This window comes from Triticum urartu, chromosome 2A (assembly GCF_056163025.1).
Source record: "Triticum urartu cultivar PI428250 chromosome 2A, HENAU_Tu73, whole genome shotgun sequence".
In the NCBI taxonomy this organism is placed as follows: Eukaryota; Viridiplantae; Streptophyta; class Magnoliopsida; order Poales; family Poaceae; genus Triticum; species Triticum urartu.
Window position 1 is genome coordinate 3,331,491 of NC_141874.1, and position 19,361 is coordinate 3,350,851.

At 45.2% G+C, this 19,361-nt stretch overlaps 1 protein-coding gene and 1 pseudogene across 1 annotated transcript; both read left to right on the forward strand.

Moving 5' to 3' along the window:
• Positions 1-1,047: 1,047 nt before the first annotated feature.
• Positions 1,048-13,072, forward strand: LOC125541493 (acyl transferase 15-like; annotated as a pseudogene).
• A 2,173-nt stretch (positions 13,073-15,245) lies between these two features.
• Positions 15,246-17,665, forward strand: LOC125540547 (cytochrome P450 709B2-like). Its single transcript, XM_048704164.2, has 4 exons — positions 15,246-15,526; positions 15,851-16,074; positions 16,344-16,597; positions 16,712-17,665. Exons 1-4 carry the CDS (start codon positions 15,250-15,252, stop codon positions 17,310-17,312), a joined length of 1,356 nt encoding a protein of 451 aa, XP_048560121.2. The 5' UTR covers positions 15,246-15,249; the 3' UTR covers positions 17,313-17,665.
• Positions 17,666-19,361: the final 1,696 nt, after the last annotated feature.

The following is a 19,361-nucleotide window of genomic DNA, read 5'->3' on the forward strand; positions in this document are numbered from 1 at the left end:
GCGTCACTGGTGAGGCCGGCGGGGCGGCGCACTAGGATGCTGCAACCATAGAGGGTCGACGGCAGGAGTTGCAACTGGTCGACGGGGGTATTGCAACCGGTTGATGGTGGAACTGCAACCGAAATTTATGACAGGTGGAGGTTCTTCGGCAAGCACCATGTGGGTAGCTCTGCGATGTGGCTGGGTGCGAGTGGCCGGCAATTGTTGCCCTCGCTAGAGCTGCCCACATGGACGGACGATTCGCGCGGTGGAGAGGCAAGGGGATTTTTCCTTTTTTTTGCGTGCAAAGTTATGTACGGAAGAGACGAAGCTGTGCAAGATCAGATGTCCCTGGGTATCGGGCGCCTGCTAGGCGATGGGACCAAATTTGGGCCAGCCAGCCGGTGCATAAGGTCGCCTATTATTTAATGATGATAAACTTTCTAAAAGAAATTTAATGATGATAAATCGTGCGAAAGCTAGACTTCTCTAACTTTTTTTTGCATGGTAGACTTCTCTAACTTGATAGTTATATCTAACGCATGCTATCAGTAGCTCAATACACGATCCCCACAAAAAAAAAATGAAGTAGCTCAATGTACGAGAAGTACTGTTGCTAGTCTGTTGCATTTAGGCCAGCACCGCTCGTATACTAGCTAGGTCTTAATAGTGAAGACTAGAGGACAACCATCACGTGATCCCACCAAACGTACGGCTCCGAGAAGATTATATTTTCCTTTTTTCTTTCTGAATGGTCGTAAGGATGTGAGGTTAATTAATGATGATAAATGCGGAAATTCTCTAACTTTAGTTAATCTAACATATGCAATCGGTAGCTCAATCTACGCCCCCCCCCCTAAAAAGTAGCTCAATGTACGATGACATGCCAGTACCGCTCATCCTACCAAACGTATGTGTACGGAGGGATGTAAACCAGTCCCGTTTAGTCCCGTTTAAACGGACTAAGGATCTAACAGTATAATATTTTATTTGTTTTTCGGGGAGAAATGAACAACGAAACACGGCGCATGAACGCATGTATGCCACGAGACGTGCCATCGTGAGTCAATGGCGGCAGGTTTCCAGCATTCGTGCCTCCGATCTCCAAGCAGTCCAATCTCCAAGCACTGGACGCTGGACGCGCGCACGTTGCCGACCGGCCTTGATCGCCGTGCACCTCCCTCCACCGTTAGATGTCAGTCCACATCGCGTTTCGTCGAGCGCGTGATACCAATACAGATCCGACAAATCCGGGGTACACTAGTAGAAAAGGGGGCAATTGTCCAGGCCGGGTCAGCCCATTAGTTCCGATTCAGTCTAGAATAAAGGGTGAGGGCATGTCACGTGGAGGCCCATCTGTCCCGGTTCTGGTTTGAACCGGGACTAAAGGGTGAGGGCATTAGTAATGACCCTTTAGTCCCGGTTCAAGAACCGGGACTAAAGGCCCTTATGAACCGGGACAAAAGGCCGGTTTTCTACTAGTGGTAATGCGATATTACCCTTCCTATTCATACTACCTCCGTCATGTTTTATTAGTCTCCATCATATTTAGTGCCGTGTTATGACCAAGATTATAATAACTAATAGAATATAAGTTATACATAGCAAAAGTAATAACATACAAAACTATGTTCAAATACGAAACCAAAGATATAATTTGTCCTGACATGCATTACCATTTTATTAATTAAATCTACGGTCAAAGTTTAACATAAAATACAAAGAGGACCAATAAATCAGGACATAGGTATTAGCTTGCATTGTAAACCTTTGATGCAATTTTATTTATTTTCAGTACAACCTGTTATGACGTACTTGAGAAAGTATGCATATCCTGTTGTTTTGATGTTTATAATATGGGAGTAACCTAAGAAACAATCGCCTAGAAATGAAGTTTGACTTGATTTCTTCATCCCTCAGCGGAGCACGGCATGTTCTTACACCAGTCGAGTCTTTTTCTATAGAATTATGGAAAGCCCAAGTGGTTGCAGTTGTACCTGTACCGCAAGAATAAGAAAACTTGCTATTCACTCAGTTTATCTTCCCGCCCACCCCCGTGCATCTCCATTAATTGGGCTTCCATGGCTCTCATGGGTTGTAGTGGGGTTGGGCGGCCGCCGCCAGCACAGATCGACGCGAGGCCACTGGTGGTCGTATGCCATTCGACGGGAAAGACCACATCAACCATGGCCTACTGTCAAGAGAGCTCACCGGAAGGTCACCCCGCGCCGCCCACAGTCGTCCAGGAGCCAAAGCCGGAAGGTCCAGATCGGATCTCAGCCACACACCATGACATCCAGATCTCATGAAGCCGCCATGCCGCCACCGTGCCGCCAACACAGGTCACCACCGCTGGCACAAATGCATGACGCCGCGCCACCGACCCACGCAAGCACGGCGCTGCCGCTTGCAGACGTCGTCCCGCGCTGCCTGGGAGGTACAAGCGAAGGGTGTAGGGTTGGGCGGTGGCGAGGAGATCCCCCTGTCGCTTGTGGGAGTGACACGGCACGTATGAAGTATCAAGCCATAAACTAACCAATGTTCCAAGAAATAAACTAATATATTCTTACATATCTTCTCCCATGCACAAGAAGCTAGCATTCTTTTCCCTGCTTGGGTCAAATATTTGTACACCGACTGTTCTATTTCTTAAAAACACAGGAGAGGCATTCTTACTTTTGCTTGCCCAGCTTCAACAAGTTCCTCCCGATGTCCCACTTCCTCCTTAGACTAGCCACAATGGGTAGTAACATAGAGTAGTAACATTCCAATGTTACTAGTCTATGTTACTACCTCTATAGTGGGGAATAACATATATGTGGTAACATGCAACATTTCATTTATTATGTCATAGACTCATCTTACCTTGATATGTGTGATGTTACTCATACTACTAGTAACTAGCTATGTTACCACATGCCTCTTTTTCTTCATTTATTGCTTGCCACATCATCTATTTTATCTAGATATGTGTGATGTTACTATCTATGTTACTTCCACTGTGGGTAGTCTTACTATTCATCATCATTTCACCTCGTCTAACACTTCAGATGTATGAGCTAACCAAGTGAATTTTCTTAAAATCATGAACTATAAATAATTCTGCCCAAATTTTAATGGCAATAACATTGTTTTAATGAAATTAATAGCAAATGACAATCCAATCATCTCGCATACTATGACCCAAGTATACTATATTATTGAATTTTGCATCATATCGAAGTCAACCTTCGTTAATAACTTTGTCCTGAATACTAAGTATAACTCAATTATGCCAGTCTAGAACATCCAGTTGTCCAACAGAATAAAAAGCTACACACATCCTTCAGTCGTATACCAAGAAAACGCTGCCATCCATACATACACCTAAAATCAAAAGAAAGTGTTAGAACATAGTAGAACCGCTCATTCACCCCCTCACTCCCTCCATCTCTCCCTTGATAACCAGTACCAATAATTTCTCACAAACAAACCCAGTACCAATAACAAAAGCAATCAAGAAAGTACACCTCAAGCTACATACAACAAGCGAAAGGAGTGCTTGCTTAGATTATTGGCAAGGCGGTGCAGAGAAAAACGGCGATTGTGCCGCATCATTGTTGGCCTCCATGCCGAAAATGATATCTTCGAGTACACAAAGCCATTTGAGGATGTCAATATTGGCTACCTGGTTGTACGGAAACCAATGAGGCACGTTGTAGCCGACCGTACACGCGGAGGCACGAGGAAGCTAAAGACCTGCGCCGTCGGCTTCTTTGAGAAGATGGATGTGGCCGGGCAGCGGGATCAACAAGGTGAGGGAGGCGATCAACTAGGGGTGCAGAGCGGCGCCCGATCCGCCCCACTTCATAGGCAAAATTGGTTTAGGTTAGTTATAATTACCCAACTCAGATTTAGTTCAATTTGAACTAATCCTCGATTTATGCGGGACTATGCGGGACGCCCGCTTGCATCCCTATGATCAACGATGATGACCATGGTGAGAGCATCTGGGCGTGGGTGGTTTACCGGGTCCAGCTGAGTCAGGAGTTGAGGCGACATGGTTTGGGGAATAGGGATGTAGCTCGCAGCCAGCGTCGGGGATAGGGCGGCATTCGAGCGAGGGATGTAGCCGGCATTGAAGATGCCCTTAGTAGTAGTAGTTTGTGCGCGTGTGTGTGTCCCTAATGCTAGTTGGGTCTCAACCCATATCAAATAAGCCAGTTTGCTCTCTCTCTCTCTCTCTCTCAGACTTTGAGAGATGCATATCTCTCACCTTCGTCGTAAGTATTGAAGGAAGATCGTTGTAATAACCGCCTCCATACTGCCACCCTATCCTCATCAGGCAGTTATGCTTGGTTTGGTCTGTTGGATTGTGGACCAAGAAAGTATTTAAATTTACATTTTTTGGTGGTAATTCTACATTGTATTCATTGCCTCGTTTAGCTCCCTTTTATTGAGCGATCTTTTTATATTGAACAGTTCTCTCAAGCGAGCGAACCTATAGTTGGATGGTTAGGTGGATAGTCCACGGCTCACCAAGTTTTAAGTCCTGGTGCTTGCATTTATCCTGGATTATTTCAGTATTTCCGGCGATACATTTTCAATGGGAGGGGACGTTCCCGTCAATTACGAGCCGCCTATGATGACTTCGTAAAATCTCAAGATGATATGCCGGCTCAGTATTTCGAAGGTGCTCATAGGGATATGGTGTGCGTGCGTGCGTTCATAGGGGTGAGTGTATGCATGTATATATAAGCGCTTGTGTTTGCACTTATGTTTAAAAAAAGAATATTTCTCTCGTACCTTTCTACACATGGACGGAGCCGCATGGTCGAGAGGCGAGGAGATCTTTTTTTGTGTGTACGAAGTTATGTAGGCAAGAGACGAAGCCGCGCAAAATCAGATGGCCCTGCATAGCACGGATCCAACGGCCGCTAGGTGACGGGCACAAATTTGGGCGGGCCGGTTGGCGCCTAGGGTCGCTCATTATTTAATGATAATAAATGTGGGAAAGCTAGACTTCTCTAATTTGATAGTTATATCTAACGCATGCTATCACTAGCTCAATGCACGATCCCGCAAAAGAATAAGTAGCTCAATGTACTAGAAGTACTATTCTCTTACGTGTACTAGGTATTAATGATGAAGACCGGAAGACAACGATCACATAATCCCACCAAACGTATGGATCTGAGAAGATTATACCTTTCCAATTTCTTGTGCACGTATATACGTTAATTAATGATGATAAATGTGGAAAAGTTCGGACTTTAGTTAATCTAATACTACTCCATTCGTTTCATAATATAAGAGCGCTTTTGACAATAAAGGGAGTAGCTCAATGCACAATGGGCATCGTTGCTACTCGGTAGCATGACATGCCAGCACCGCTCATCCTACCAAAAGTATGTCCCCTTTAATCCGTTTTAAACCGACTAATGATCTACTAATTTAATAATTTATATATTTTCGAAGAAAATGAACAAATGGAACTAGTTAAAGCTAACTAAACAGGATTTACGGGAACGCGAATTACATCCCTATGTGTACGGTTGTTAGTCAGTGCTCGGCAGCGGGGCCCTTCTTTCTCCCCGGTTGGTGACTCGTAGCACGGTATGCGGAGCTTGTGGGGACACGGGTTCTCACTTGGGTGTGGCGGTGGCTAGGCACATGGCTTGGCCGGTGGCACGCGTGGGCGGTGGAGTTGTAGAGATTTCACGGTTGTCTGGGTCTGTAGTAGCAGCGACCCCGATCGGATCTGCCCACGGCGGTAGGGAGCTCTTGGGCTTCCTAGGAACCCACGGGTTGTACTAGTGGCTTCGAGGGAATGGGTAGTCTTCCTCCATGGTGGCGGTGGTTCAGACGGCCATTGGCACGGCGCCGAGCTTCTTCAGGGGCATGATGACTTGGTGATGGCGGCAAGGCTGCGGCCTGAGGATGGTGGGCGCAGGGACGCCATGGGTGGTGATGGAGATGATGGTGACCGGTGCGACAAAGGCGACCAGAGTGGCTTGAGGTGCCGGCTACTTGGGTGGCCCCCGTCACGATGGAGATTGGCCAGATCTGACAAAGCGCTAGTCGCTACTCCCTCTTGGTGCTGCTTGTTAGCTGTCAGTCAGTGGCTCAAGTTAGTTCTCGTTTTGCACGGCACGGTGATTTGTTGCGGTGCAGCCGTGATGGCAATTTTGGCTTCCCTTCATCCTTCAATTGTGGTAGGATCTCGTGGGTTGGGTGCGAGACACCCTATGGCGTCGATAAGTTCAACTGGGATGCTGGGGCGACGTCATTGCATGGCAGGCTACCAATTTGGCTCTCTTTGGGCTTCGTAGTGGTGGTGGTGTTAGCCCTTTTGGTCATGTGGCCGGCAGGTGGCCCTCACTTCTTTTTCTGCCCAATGCCAGGGCTCCAGGTGAAAATCAATGTTTCTTTGGTCTCGATAGCAGCATCTTTTTCTGCCATTACCCTCATGGGGCATTGTCACTCGGACCGCAATGGTGTGTTGTGTCGTCCTTTGCTCTTGCTCGGCAGTGTCTTCATGTCGTTCTTTTGCCATGCGCATCTTTCTTTGGTGTGAATTCTATTGGCAGGCTATTCTTGTATCTACTATTCACGAGGGCTTTCCTGACTACCTTGTGTCATTCGGCCATGTATTCCGAATGTTGCTTTATATATCAAGAGGGGCAAAAGCCCGGTTCAGGAATTTACTATGGAATGTAGTTCAAAGCCAATTTGTAGGAAACATTCCTGAATCTTACAAATCAAATAAGCCCTCAAAATTCCAATCTTCCAAAATTCATATGAAAATATGTGGAATTAGGTAGACCATCAAACTAAGATAGATACACCTACATATATATCTTCAACCGTGGGAAATTGAAACACACAGTTATTTTGTAAAATATGTTGTTTGGTTGAAAAAATGAGATCTTTTTTCTAAAAAACAAGTTAGGATCATGACATTGATTTCATTCAAACATAGAAAACAACATGTGGTTGCATTCGATGGATTTTTTTTGGTTTAATTACATGTTAGAATAGAACATGTGACGTATTCTTGTAGATTTCAATCCTACAAATAAAACGTCTTGCAAAGGCACTATACAATGTCCATCACAAATGCAAGGACGTCATCTTTAGTGTGGGTAGATCTTACGAGGAATGATGATTGTGGCTTCATATATTCCATTAGATAAATATCACTTGTGGCGTAAAAATATTCAATTCAATTTCACATGGGGTCAAATGATTATTATGACATGTTGAAAAACAAAAACAACACACACACACACACACACACACACACACACACACACACACACACTTATATTAGTCATATACAACATAAGAATAATTAACTGTATCATTGTCCATTCGATGGGTACACGAATTGGAAGAGTACATGAGGAGCGTTGGTTGCTAAAATTTAAGGTTTCAGTAAAACAGCTAGTTGGTACAATTGGGTACAATGATAAACATCTATTAACTGTGACATGTTTTGGTACGAGATAGCTGATTTATCTAAAGAAAATAAACAATTTGTGCTAATGTTTTTCTTGATTGTCGTTGTAATTTGAAAATATTCTTTTTATTTTAGTAGTATGAGAAATTCAAGCATTGTACTCCCATCGTTCCTTTATATAAGGTGTCTTTGTTTTTCCCAAAAATTCCACAATGTAGGTGTATTTCTCTTTTCATCCCAGTTTTCCGTGTGTGCCCTTCCACCATCCAATACATTCCGTTCATAAAAACTAGTATGTAGTCCCCAATAGAAAGGTAGTAAGAAAAGAATCTCTCCGTAATTCACGGCGGAGCTGCGACCTGGGACGGTGGCGATGACATTTTCCTGCAACCGCCATCGGATTTTGCTACAACCGACGACCCGCGACGGTGATGACCCGCGACCCGCATCCATTCATGGCAGAGCTGCGACCCGCGACCCGCGACGGTGGTGACAACATTTTGCTTCAACCTTCGTCAGTTTTTGCTACTACTGGGCGAGAAATTTATTACATCCATTTAATGGCGGAGAGCGGTGGCTGTCCTTCAGGGGAAACCTGTGAGGCAAGCGTCACGCGAGCAGCGCAATGGGATGCTACAACCATGGAGCATCGAGGCGGCGGGAATTGCAACCGGTTGATGGCGGAGCTTGAACCAAAATTGATGGCTGGAGAGGATCATCGGCGAGCACCGGGAGGGTAGCTCTGCGAGTCAGCAAGCGGCCAGTTGTCGTTGCCCTCGCCAGAGCTGCGCATATGAACGGAGTCACGTGGTGGAGAGGCGAGGGGATTGTTTTTTTTTTTTCGCATATGAAGTTAACTGAAATCTAAAAAGTGGCCGCGCACTTTTTGGTCGAACCGAGCGGCCGGCTCTCACAGCGCATGCATGTGGTAATTTATTTGTCTGCTAGTGCATGTAGGCGTGGCATTAAATACGTTCACACTGCTCCTTTAGTTTAAGAAAGACAGATCCATCTGCATTTATTTCGGGTTTTTAAAAATTCAAAAAGCTATATCTTTCAAACCGCGCGTCGGAATTCAAATCCGTTTTCACCATTGAAATCCTCGCGACGAGATCTTTGAAACTAGATCCCGCATGGGTATATTTTGACGAATTTTTTTCGATGCCAACTTTGGAGCTATATAGTGCAACTCTATTACTGCATTGTGCAACTTTATTACTACATCGTGCAACTTTTTTCCAAAACTAATGTTTGGAGCTGCGCCTACGTATGAGGTTACAACCTAGCAACCACGACAACTTTGATGTGCGACTAGTCTATTGCCTCGACGAAAGTTGATGTGCAACCTCCTCTTGTAATATAGTCTAGTCGCACACACATTGATATTTAGTTGGCTTGTAATGTAGTCTAGTTGCACATACATTGATATTTAGTTGGCTTGTAATGTAGTCTAGTTACACACACATTGATGTTTAGTTGGCAGAAAGACTAATTGCACACGCATATGCTTAGTTGGCTTGTAATTTAGTCTAGTTGCACACACACTGATGTTTAGTTGGCAGGACACTAGTTGCACACACATATGCTCAGTTGGCGTGGCAATCTAGTCCAGTTGCACACACATTGATGTTTAGTTGGCAGGACTTTTTTGGCACACACATATGCTCAGTTGGCGCGGCAATCTAGTCTAATTGCACACATTGATGTTTAGTTGACAGGAAGACTAGTTCGTCGAAACATCCCCATGCGGGATATAGTTTTGAAGAGCACGTTGCGAGGATTCCAGCGGTGAAAACGGATCTTAATTCCGAAGCGCGGTTTGGAAGATATAGCTTTTGAAAATTTGAAAACCGAAACAAATGCATATGTGATCTGTTTTTTCCAACTGATTGTGACCGGTGTGAATGTATTAAATGCTAAAAGATACATGCGCTAGCGGACAAAAATTACACACATGCTAGCGGATAAAAAAATTTCTATTTTAGGCCGGCCGCTCGCGCATGCCAGCGAGCAGCCGGCCGCTACGTAGACTCGTCCATGAAGTTATGTAGGGATGAGAGCGAAGCCGCGTAAGATCAGACGGCGCCGTGTAGTACGGATTGGGAGGCCGCCGCGGCGCTTCTGGGCCAAACTTGCGCCGTTCGGCCGGCGCCTAGGGTCGCCCATTATTTAATGATGATAAACGTGGAAAGCTAGACTTCTCTAATTTAATAGTTATTATATCGCATGCTATCAGTAGCTCAATGTACGAGAAGTACTGTTGCTAGTCTCTGGCACGATAGGCAGCACTGCTCGTACGTGTACTAGGTATTAATGGTGAAGACTGGAAGACAACGATCACATGATCCCACCAAACGTACGGCTCGAAAGAAGGTACGTGAGGAGCGTTGGTTGCTAAATTTCAAGGTTTGATTAAAATAGCTAGTTGGTACAATTAGGTACAATGATAAACATCTATTGACTGCGACATGTTCTGGTACGATATACGATGATTTATCTAAAGAAAATAAACAATTTGTGCTAATGTTTTTTCTTGATTATGGCTCTGAATATTCTGTTTACTGTAGTAGTATGAGGAATTCGTATTCCCGTCGTTCCTTCATATAAGGTGTCTTTGTTTTTCCCAAAAAATTCAGTGTAAGCACAAAAGAGTTAGGCACTGTCCATCACAAATGCAAGGACTTCGTCTTTAGTGTGGGTAGATCATTCGAGGAATGCTGATTGTGGCTTCATATATTCCATTAAATAAATATCACTTGTGGCATAAAAATCTTCAATTCAATTTCATGTAGGGTCAAATGACTATTATGACATGTCGAAAAAGAAACACACACACACACACACACACACACACAGAGAGAGAGAGAGAGAGAGAGAGAGGTTATGATATGTGTCTTTTGCATGCTAGAAAAATGTTTTAACTATATTAGTCATATACAACATAAGAATAATTAACTGTATCATTGTCCACTCGAGGGGTACATGAATTGGAAGAGTACGTGAGGAGCGTTGGTTGCTAACATTTAAGGTTTGAGTGAAGCAGCTAGTTGGTACAATTGGGTACAATGATAAACATCTATTAACTGTGACGTGTTTAGGTTCGATGTACGATGATTTATCTAAAGAAAATACAAAATTGGTGCTCGTGTTTCTTCTTGATTATCATTATAATTTCAAAATATTCTATTTATTGTAGTAGTATAACAAATTTAAGCATTGTAGGAGTATCTCATAAAAATAAGATGTGTAGACTCGGGTTTGGTGCGAGTGGTAGTCTTGTAAGTAATAAGTTGCAAAATATTAATTTGTAATCTAGTTATAATATATCGTTGTCTTTTTACACCTATTATTGTACACATATAAAGCTGATTATATATTATAACGTACCACGTGTTTTTCATTTGATTTCCTAGGGTGATTACCATAAGGTAATTGTTGATACATGTGTCTAAAATAAAAAATAAAATCATACTCCCTCCGTTTATTTTTACTTCGCATATAAGATTTAGTCAAAGTCAAACTACACAAAGTTTGACCAAATTTATATAAAAAATATGAACATCTACAATACTAAAACTATATAGTATGAAAATTCGTTTCATGGTGCATCTGATAATATTCATTCCATATTGTGAATGTTTATATTTTTTAATATAAAGTTAGTCAAACTCTACAAAGCTTGACTTTGACCAAACCTTATATGCGGATTAAAAAGAAACGGAGGGAGTAATTACTAGCTTATAGGAGTTTGGGTCACATGATAAACTATAGTCATAAAAATAACCTATGAGAGAAATTATTTCAATATTATGGACGTACATTTAAGTTTTGACACAAATGAATAAAGATCAGATCATCAAGCAATCGAATTTTGGATACAGCACGAAGGAACACAAAAGAAAATAATTTTTTTAGCTCAGATTATAGAAAATAAGTACTCTATAAATGTATTATATGTGTACATTGAAATATACAAGGGTGCGGTAAGTAGTTTTTATTTTTTTATAGACTTCGCTTTGCCATCCGCCTCGTCTTTTAGTATATAATATATGTCATTAATAAAAATTCCTATACAATTCTTGGTTGGCCTAGAAATTATAATATTTAGCCGTTTTACAAATAACAAATAGACTATATTAGAAGTAGCAAATATAGTCGCTGAGAGAGGCGACACGTGGTCGATGCCGTCAGCATTGTATGTGGGACTTACATGTTTTTTTTGACACAGCACAGACGCAAGCGCTCATACATACACTCATACGCTCACCCCTATGAACACGTGCGCACACACACACCCTATCCCTATGAGCACTTTCGAAAGACCGAGTTGTCATATCATCTTGAGATTTACGAAGTCACCGTAGGCGTCTCGTCGTCGAGGGGAACGTCTCCTCCCACTGAATGCGCATTGACAGAAATCCTAAAATAAATCCAGGAATAATGCGAGCATCAGGACTTGAACCCTGGTGGGCTGGAGATACCACACTGGCATTATCAACCTCTCCTCTTTCGACAAGTGTTTCGCTCCTGTTCCTGTCACGCTGCTCCTCGTCTTCGACCACCCAATCGATGAACCTGCTGAGACAGTCAAGAAGGCCCTGTCGGAGGCACCCTATCCTATGGCTGGCCGCCTCGTCGTCGGACCCGATGGGGAGCCGATCCACATCTTGTACACGGGAGAGGGCGTCTCGTTCGTGAGCGCGTCGGCTAGCTGTGCGCTGGACCAACTCATGATGTCGCCGCTGCTCCTCGGGGACCTTGCCGTGCGCTACCCTGCCGATTATTGCCGCCCCAGCGACACCACGCTAGTGGAACCACGTCCTGGCCGACGCGGCTGGGATGGCGCAGTTCCTCCAGGCCGTCGCCGAGCTCGCCCGTGGGATGCCAACGCCGTCCGTCGTTCCGGTCCGGTCCGAAGCCGATGGCACAATCCCGCGCCTCCCGTCGCCTGTCGTCACCGCAATGAGGTCTAGGATGAGGGTTGGAATGGAGGAAATGGCATGCCTCCACGTCACCATCTCATGGAGCTTGATCAGCTGCATCAAAGCCGAGTGTGGCGGCGACTGCACGGTGTTCGACGCCGTCGCAGCGGTGCTGTGGCAGTGCCGCACCCGCGTGGTGATCTCCAACCCCGACACGCCAGCGGCCCTCGTCATCTCGAGCGACATGCGCGGGCTAGTGCGTGCCAAGCGCGGCTACTACGGCAACTGCGTCGGGAGTCAGCCGGTGGAGGCGAAGAGCAGCACGGTGGCGAGCGGCGACATCAAGGACCTGGTGAAGCTCATAAGGCTTGCCAAGGAGATAATACAGGGTATGATCACGGACGGCGGCGACGAGACCACCAGCGCCTGTGCCGGGGTGGATCAGCAGCAGGAGAACCCCCCTCCGAGGCACAACACGATGGTTGTGACGAGCTTGCGGAACCTTGGGTTCGACGCGGTAGACTTTGGGCGTGGGGGACCGGCGCGGGTGATGCCACCACTGTCACCGGCAGAGCGGGTGCCCATGAACGTCTGCGTCATGTGCCCGCCATGCAAGGGAACGGACGGCGTCGACGTCGTGTCCCTCTGCGTCAAGCCGGAGCACGCCGATGCCTTCCTACGGGAGTTGGCCGCCTTACACATGCACATGCACATGCTCGCACGTTTATAGTGCATGCACGCAAGCATGCACATCCACACATGCGATGAAGAATAAATGCCGTGAACAAGAATTTTCACACATAGTCAGTACAAATCCCGTATGGCAAATAAAAAAACACTTCAAATTTTCTTACTTGTATCATTATCTTATAATAAGTTATGTATGTTTTAAATAAGGGGATTTAATAAACATTTGAATATTTCTTTCTTCCCTGGCTCATCTTACCACTCATAGGAAACATAGATCAAGCTTTGCAGGCATTGCTCGGTGCAAGTCCCCGTATGCGGTACCATTCTAAATATGGACCTTAGAGGTCCATTTCTAGAATAAAAGCACATACAAAGAGACCGCAAGTAAGCTTATGACTTCATCTCGGACACACACAGTGTCATATGCCAAGGACTTTGCAAACCGAATATCACAACAATTTCACTACCAAAGAGGCAACATATATATGAATTGGGCATACAAGTGCCAAGATCCAAATTATAATACAACTAGAGACCAACATGGTCCAACATAACATAAACACAACAAAAGTCATCAATAGTATGGGTACAGACAATATCCAAAGTACCAAAGAGGCGAAAACATATGTATAATTCTTTACGGTTTAAGACTAGTTTTGGAAATATGTTTAATCTCAAGTTGCACTTTTTGTCTGACCCATGTGAACTGCACCAGAGAACAACCGACTACAGGGGATAGACAAGTAAACTCCAACGACGGAGTGCAGTTACCGAACTGGGAAGTGAAGCATGGCATGAATCAAAGTGAATCGCATGACTTTTTTTGGTCTTTCTATAATATTTTTTATATATCCATCGGGGGGACTGCAAGGACCAAATTAGTGAACTGCAGATTTTGTTTTATGAGTGTCAAATGTTATATGCGAGTCAAATGTGTGCTGGAGCAAACCAAAGAAATAAATCTATATTACAGTTTTTCGGAGTGTTTCTTAAGATGGCAGTCCAACAAGTAGACATGTGGCAAGCGTTGGAACCTTGCTGAGGGTCAAAGGGATGGAACTTGGCACAGATGACATATGGCAGTGGCACCTGGTACATTCCAGAACATTTTGTCCCTGTGCGCAATGGCGAAGCTACCTTAGGCCTTGGCCCGCCTAGCCCAGAAGGAATGCTGGACACTATGCAGCCAGACCAACAGTTTCCATCAGGTTAACCCATCCGGCCCGCCTTACTATTTGTTTCACCCTATGCCACTGTTGTGCGTGACGCTCGGCAAACTGCTGCCGAGTGTGAGTAGCAAGGCACTGGGCCAAGAAGACACGTCACGGCAACTGTGAGCTCACGAAAGCAGCCTTGTCCACGGTTTGTAGCCTTTCCTTCGTTGTCCCTTGAAGGCTAGGACAAACTATTTCCTCCAAACTTCGTCGGTGAACCCGTGGATTTGCCATCCCTCAGCCTGCCGCTTCATCAGCCGGTGGCTTGGAGGAGAATCCCGGTGCCTCTGCTCCGATTGGTAGTTCTAGATTAGGGTCTTTTAGTCCATGCGGGTGTGGCGCTCGGACAGATGGTGGCGCTTCTTTTTTGACTTTGTATTTTGAGCTTCGATCCTCTTCGAGTTTGTCGATACGCACGTAGTCAACGGAGCTCGGCGTAGGTTCCTGCCGTCTCCTTGTGGCAGCGAGGTTAGAGTTTCTTATCATGTGATGAGATTTGGATAGGTTCTTTATATTTATTCAAGGGTTCAACTGCGATGAGCGTGGCTTTAAGGCAATGGTCCATAGGGGCACGTGCATGAAGACTACCCCTGCATTCATCGGCAAGATCAAGCTGACTAATCTAGTGGAGCGGCGACAATGGCACGCCGGCGGTTCGTTCTGGCGACGGTAGTGATCGTTTGGTGGTCTCAGAATCTCGATGTAGTTTTTATTATGTTTGAGGTGCTTTGTACTACCGATGAAGCTCATTTGATAATAGATCTGAATTCTTTTTGAGGAAAAAAAAGAACCTTGTCCACGGTTTGCCGAGCCACCTTCGATTTTAATCAAACACAGTGACTCACGTCACAGAAATCCGTACACAAGGACCCAAATCGTGCGTGGGTGTGGCTACCCCCATAACCATTCCACGAGAGAAGACCTTCACCGTCGCTGGCCAAAATTGGTGTATAAATACCACCTCTTTGGCTACATCGAGTCTCCCACCAGGAACAAAGACACCATGGGCGTGGCCATGATCTGGGTGGCGGTGGCGGCGTCTTTGGCCACGTCGTGGGCCATCATCAGCGCGTTGTCACGGTTCTTGTGGTCACCCCTCGCCATAACAAGGGCGTTCCGGGCGCAGGGCGTGCGCGGGCCGGACTACCGGTTCCTGGTCGGCAACATCGTCGAGATGAAGCGGCTCCTCGTGGAGAGCGCAGGCCTCGTGCTCGACGTCGGCTGCCATGACTACGGCGCCCTGGTGCAGCCCCACTTTCGCAAATGGATGGCCCTCTACGGTACGTCCACGCCTTAATTTCTTGGACCATTTGCACGGGCGCTTTCTTCTCATCGTACTACCTCCGTCCTGTGATCCTCTTTGTATTTTATGCCAAAATTTAATTAATCAGAATTATAACTGATCAAAAATTAGTGGACATCACAAAAAATTATATCGTTGGATTCGTATTTGAACATTATTTTCGAGGATACTTTTTTCTGACATGTATTCACATTTTATTAATTAAACATGGTGAAATTTTGGCACAAAGTATTAAGGAGACTAATAAACTAGGACGGAGGTAGTTCATACGTACGTGATGATGGAGTGTGCGCGCATGCAGGACGTACGTTCGTCTCGTGGCTCGGGAAGAGGCCGGAATTGTTCATGGGGGACGTGGACATGGTGAAGCAGGTGCTCTCTGACCGCTCGGGGCTGTTCCCAAAGAATCCCATCAACCACCACTTTGCCTGCTTGCTCGGCAAAGGGCTCATCCTCATTGACGGCGACGAGTGGAAGCGCCACCGCAAGGTCGTCCACCCAGTCTTCAGTGTCGACAAGCTAAAGGTGTATAATACTTTTTTTAGCAAACTAGCAATTCCATTAATAAAAAAACTATTAGAATTTGTGAGATACAAATTCTATTATACTGGTATAGATGCAAATCCGTTAATAATTCTTTTCTAACATGTTAATCTAAAATATTAGCGCGTGACCGAATCAAGTCACCTAATGGAGACCATATAAAAAAATAAAAAATAAACATCACCTATTTAGGAACGGAGGAAGTATTACTTCCGTACGGGACTTTTCTGACTCATTGCTTGGCTCCATAGATGTTGGCAGTAACGGTGTCTGATTGTGTTGGGTTGATGCTGTCGGACTGGGAAGCAAAGTTGGAGAAGAGTAGTGGCCATGTGGAAGTCGATATTAGTTGCCAGTTCGAGGAGGTTGCGGCCAACGTGATCTCACGCGTGGCATTTGGGAGAAACCACAAAGAGGCCAAGCAAGTCTATCTGGCGCAGAAAGAGCTCCAATTTCTTGCCTTCTCTAGTTTATTCAATGTTTGGAACCTCGTCCCAGGATTCAGGTACATACTTCGCATGTGACACATGCAACATGTGCAAAATCAACAGGCAATTAATATACAATTTCACAAAGAACAGTTTGATGAATGCATATTCATGTTTCTGAAATTAACCAGGTACCTTCCTACGAAAAATAACGTAAAGATGCATACGCTCAACAAAGAGGTGAGGAGCATACTCGTCAACATCATCAAAAATCGCCTTAACTGCAAGGACACCATGGGATACGGGAACGACATGCTTGGGATAATCCTGAATACTTGCGGGCCAGAGCACGTGCAAAACCCACTCATGAGCATGGACGAGATCATAGAAGAGTGCAAGACCTTCTACTTAGCTGGCCATGAGACCACTGCACAGCTGCTCACCTGGACCACGTTCTTGTTAAGCACCCACTCAGAGTGGCAAGAGAAGCTTAGGGAGGAGGTGACGAGAGAGAGTGGCACAGAAATCCCTGCTGGCGACATGCTCAACAATATGAAGCTGGTCGAGATGTTCATTCTAGAAACTCTCAGGCTATATGGCCCCGTCACCAACATCCAGAGGAAAACAGGCAGCAATCTTGAGCTCAGGGGCATTAGGGTGCCGGAAGGCACAATTCTATCGACCCCGATCAAGATGATACACCGCGACAAGGAGCTCTGGGGTGAGGACGCTGAAGAGTTCAAGCCTCAGAGGTTCAAGAACGGGGTGAGCAGGGCCGCAAAGCACCCGTAGGCATTTCTGCCTTTCTCTATGGGGCCTAGGGCTTGCATTGGGCAGAACTTTACCATGATCGAGGCCAAGGTTGTGCTCGCGATGATCCTGCAGAGGTTCTCAGTCTCACTATCCCCAAAGTATGTCCATGCACCCATGGATGTATTCACGATACGACCGAGATATGGGCTTCAAGTGGTCCTCAAAAGCTTGCATGTGTAGATTTGTGCTTAGTATATCGGTAATAATAAGATGCCACATAATGTGGGTTGTACCACGGAACATGCTACTCAATCTGTGCTTGGCGACTAATAATTCACGTTTTCATTATTTTCATTATACCACACCCTCCCTCTACACTTTAATAAAGTTGATATTTACTGGTCTATACTGGCTCGAAGATCACCATGTTACCTGATGGGGTCACCTACTAAGGGTAGGGCCATGAACCTGACATATAGGGCCCACCTAGGGCCCACACCATCATTGTAAGGTTCTTGAACTATACGTGCATTCGGATGCCCACGTCTGTATATCAACTCGGATATGACTCATGCACTGGAATGCTCAGACGTTTTACCGCCAACTGTCACAATTCCAGTAAAAGTATAGATGGTGGTTCTGCTAAAAAACGTGGGGAAAAGGTAAAACAATAGAAACTGAATTCCTGTAACGACAGAAATATATAAATGTGCAAGACGGTAGAAGAAGGAAAACTCCCTATAAACTGAAAGTTGCTTGTAGCATTGCATATATATGAGAGAGAAGGAGAACCCAAACATCAAAAACTATGAAGCTGGCTACCATTACACATTGCTGCTAGCTACTCAACACCGGGTGATGTGATGTGTCCGTCCTCCACACCAGATGCCACCGGCCGGCCGGCAGCTTCAGACATGATGACCTGCATGCTCTAGTACTTAATTAGCATGCCATGGCACATCCTTCTTTGCCTGCATCTCCTTAATTTTCTTTTGAAAAACTGCAGACCCACTTATCTTCCTGTATGATAAAACCTTCATTCATATTTAACTAGTGACCTCCACCTAAAGGACCTGCGGCTATTCATGATACTGGTAATAGGAGGAGGGCGTGCATGTGGTTTCTTCACCGATGCATCGAGGTCTGGAGCTAGAAGAGTCCGCCATAGTTCTTTTGACAACCGTGGCGTCATCAGTTTTCCGTACTTGCTCCAGTCTTCAACCGTGGCCAACAATGGCAGCTGTCCGATCCGATTCAAAGAGCCATGGATGCGCCTCCTCCTCCACTATATCACGCATCGTGGATTGCGGTTTGACTGGGCATGATCGATGAAGAGATTAGAAGAATCTCCTACTCAGCCCCCATCAACCCCGATGGTTTGCAGCGAACACATCATGGTTGGGGCTGGATTGCAGATTCAAGTGAAGTGGATCGGGGAGAAGTTGGCTTGATATTGCCAACACATCATGGCTGGGGCTGGATTGCAGATCGGGGGGAAGCGGATCAGGGAGAGGTTGGCTCGATGGCTAGGGGTGGATCGCAGATTGGGGGGAAGGGGATCGGGGAGAGGTTGGCTCTAGATATTGTTTTACTATTGTTGCATGATCGATGGAGGAAAGGGTATGGGAGGAAAACGTTTTTGTAATAAAGAGGCATGCACGTGGGACATCAGGGTAGGACTCCTTGAGGGACATCATCGTATGGCTGTAGTTAATTAATCATGAGATCGGACGGACAATTAGATTAGGTGTTAAGATTAACATGGAGGCCCGTATGGTGCCTTCGATTAGTAAATATAAGATTGTTAAAGAAGAGTCCCGTTTTACAGGTGGTGATTCCTATTTGATGCTTGTGAGCGTCAAAAGGCGTGGTTTCGCTGATTCGCGGCCTGCCGAGGCCCCAGTTTGGGCCGGCTAACGGTCGGTTCACTGTTTCTTCTTTTTCTGTTTATTTTTTATTTTTTCTGTTTATGTTTTTATTTATTTTTATTTCTTTTCCTTCTTTATTTTTATATTTTTATCCTTGTAGCATACAAAGTTTATTTTGTCTTACAATAATGTTCATCGCGTATTAAGAAAATGTGCATGG

Bases quoted from the DNA above. Each gene is read 5' to 3' on its own strand.
- LOC125540547 (XM_048704164.2), top strand. From the start codon at position 15,250: ATGGGCGTGGCCATGATCTGGGTGGCGGTGGCGGCGTCTTTGGCCACG. The intron at 15,527-15,850 runs GTACGTCCACGC...GCGCGCATGCAG, and splicing joins CAAATGGATGGCCCTCTACG to GACGTACGTTCGTCTCGTGG. The intron at 16,075-16,343 runs GTGTATAATACT...TTGGCTCCATAG, and splicing joins TCAGTGTCGACAAGCTAAAG to ATGTTGGCAGTAACGGTGTC.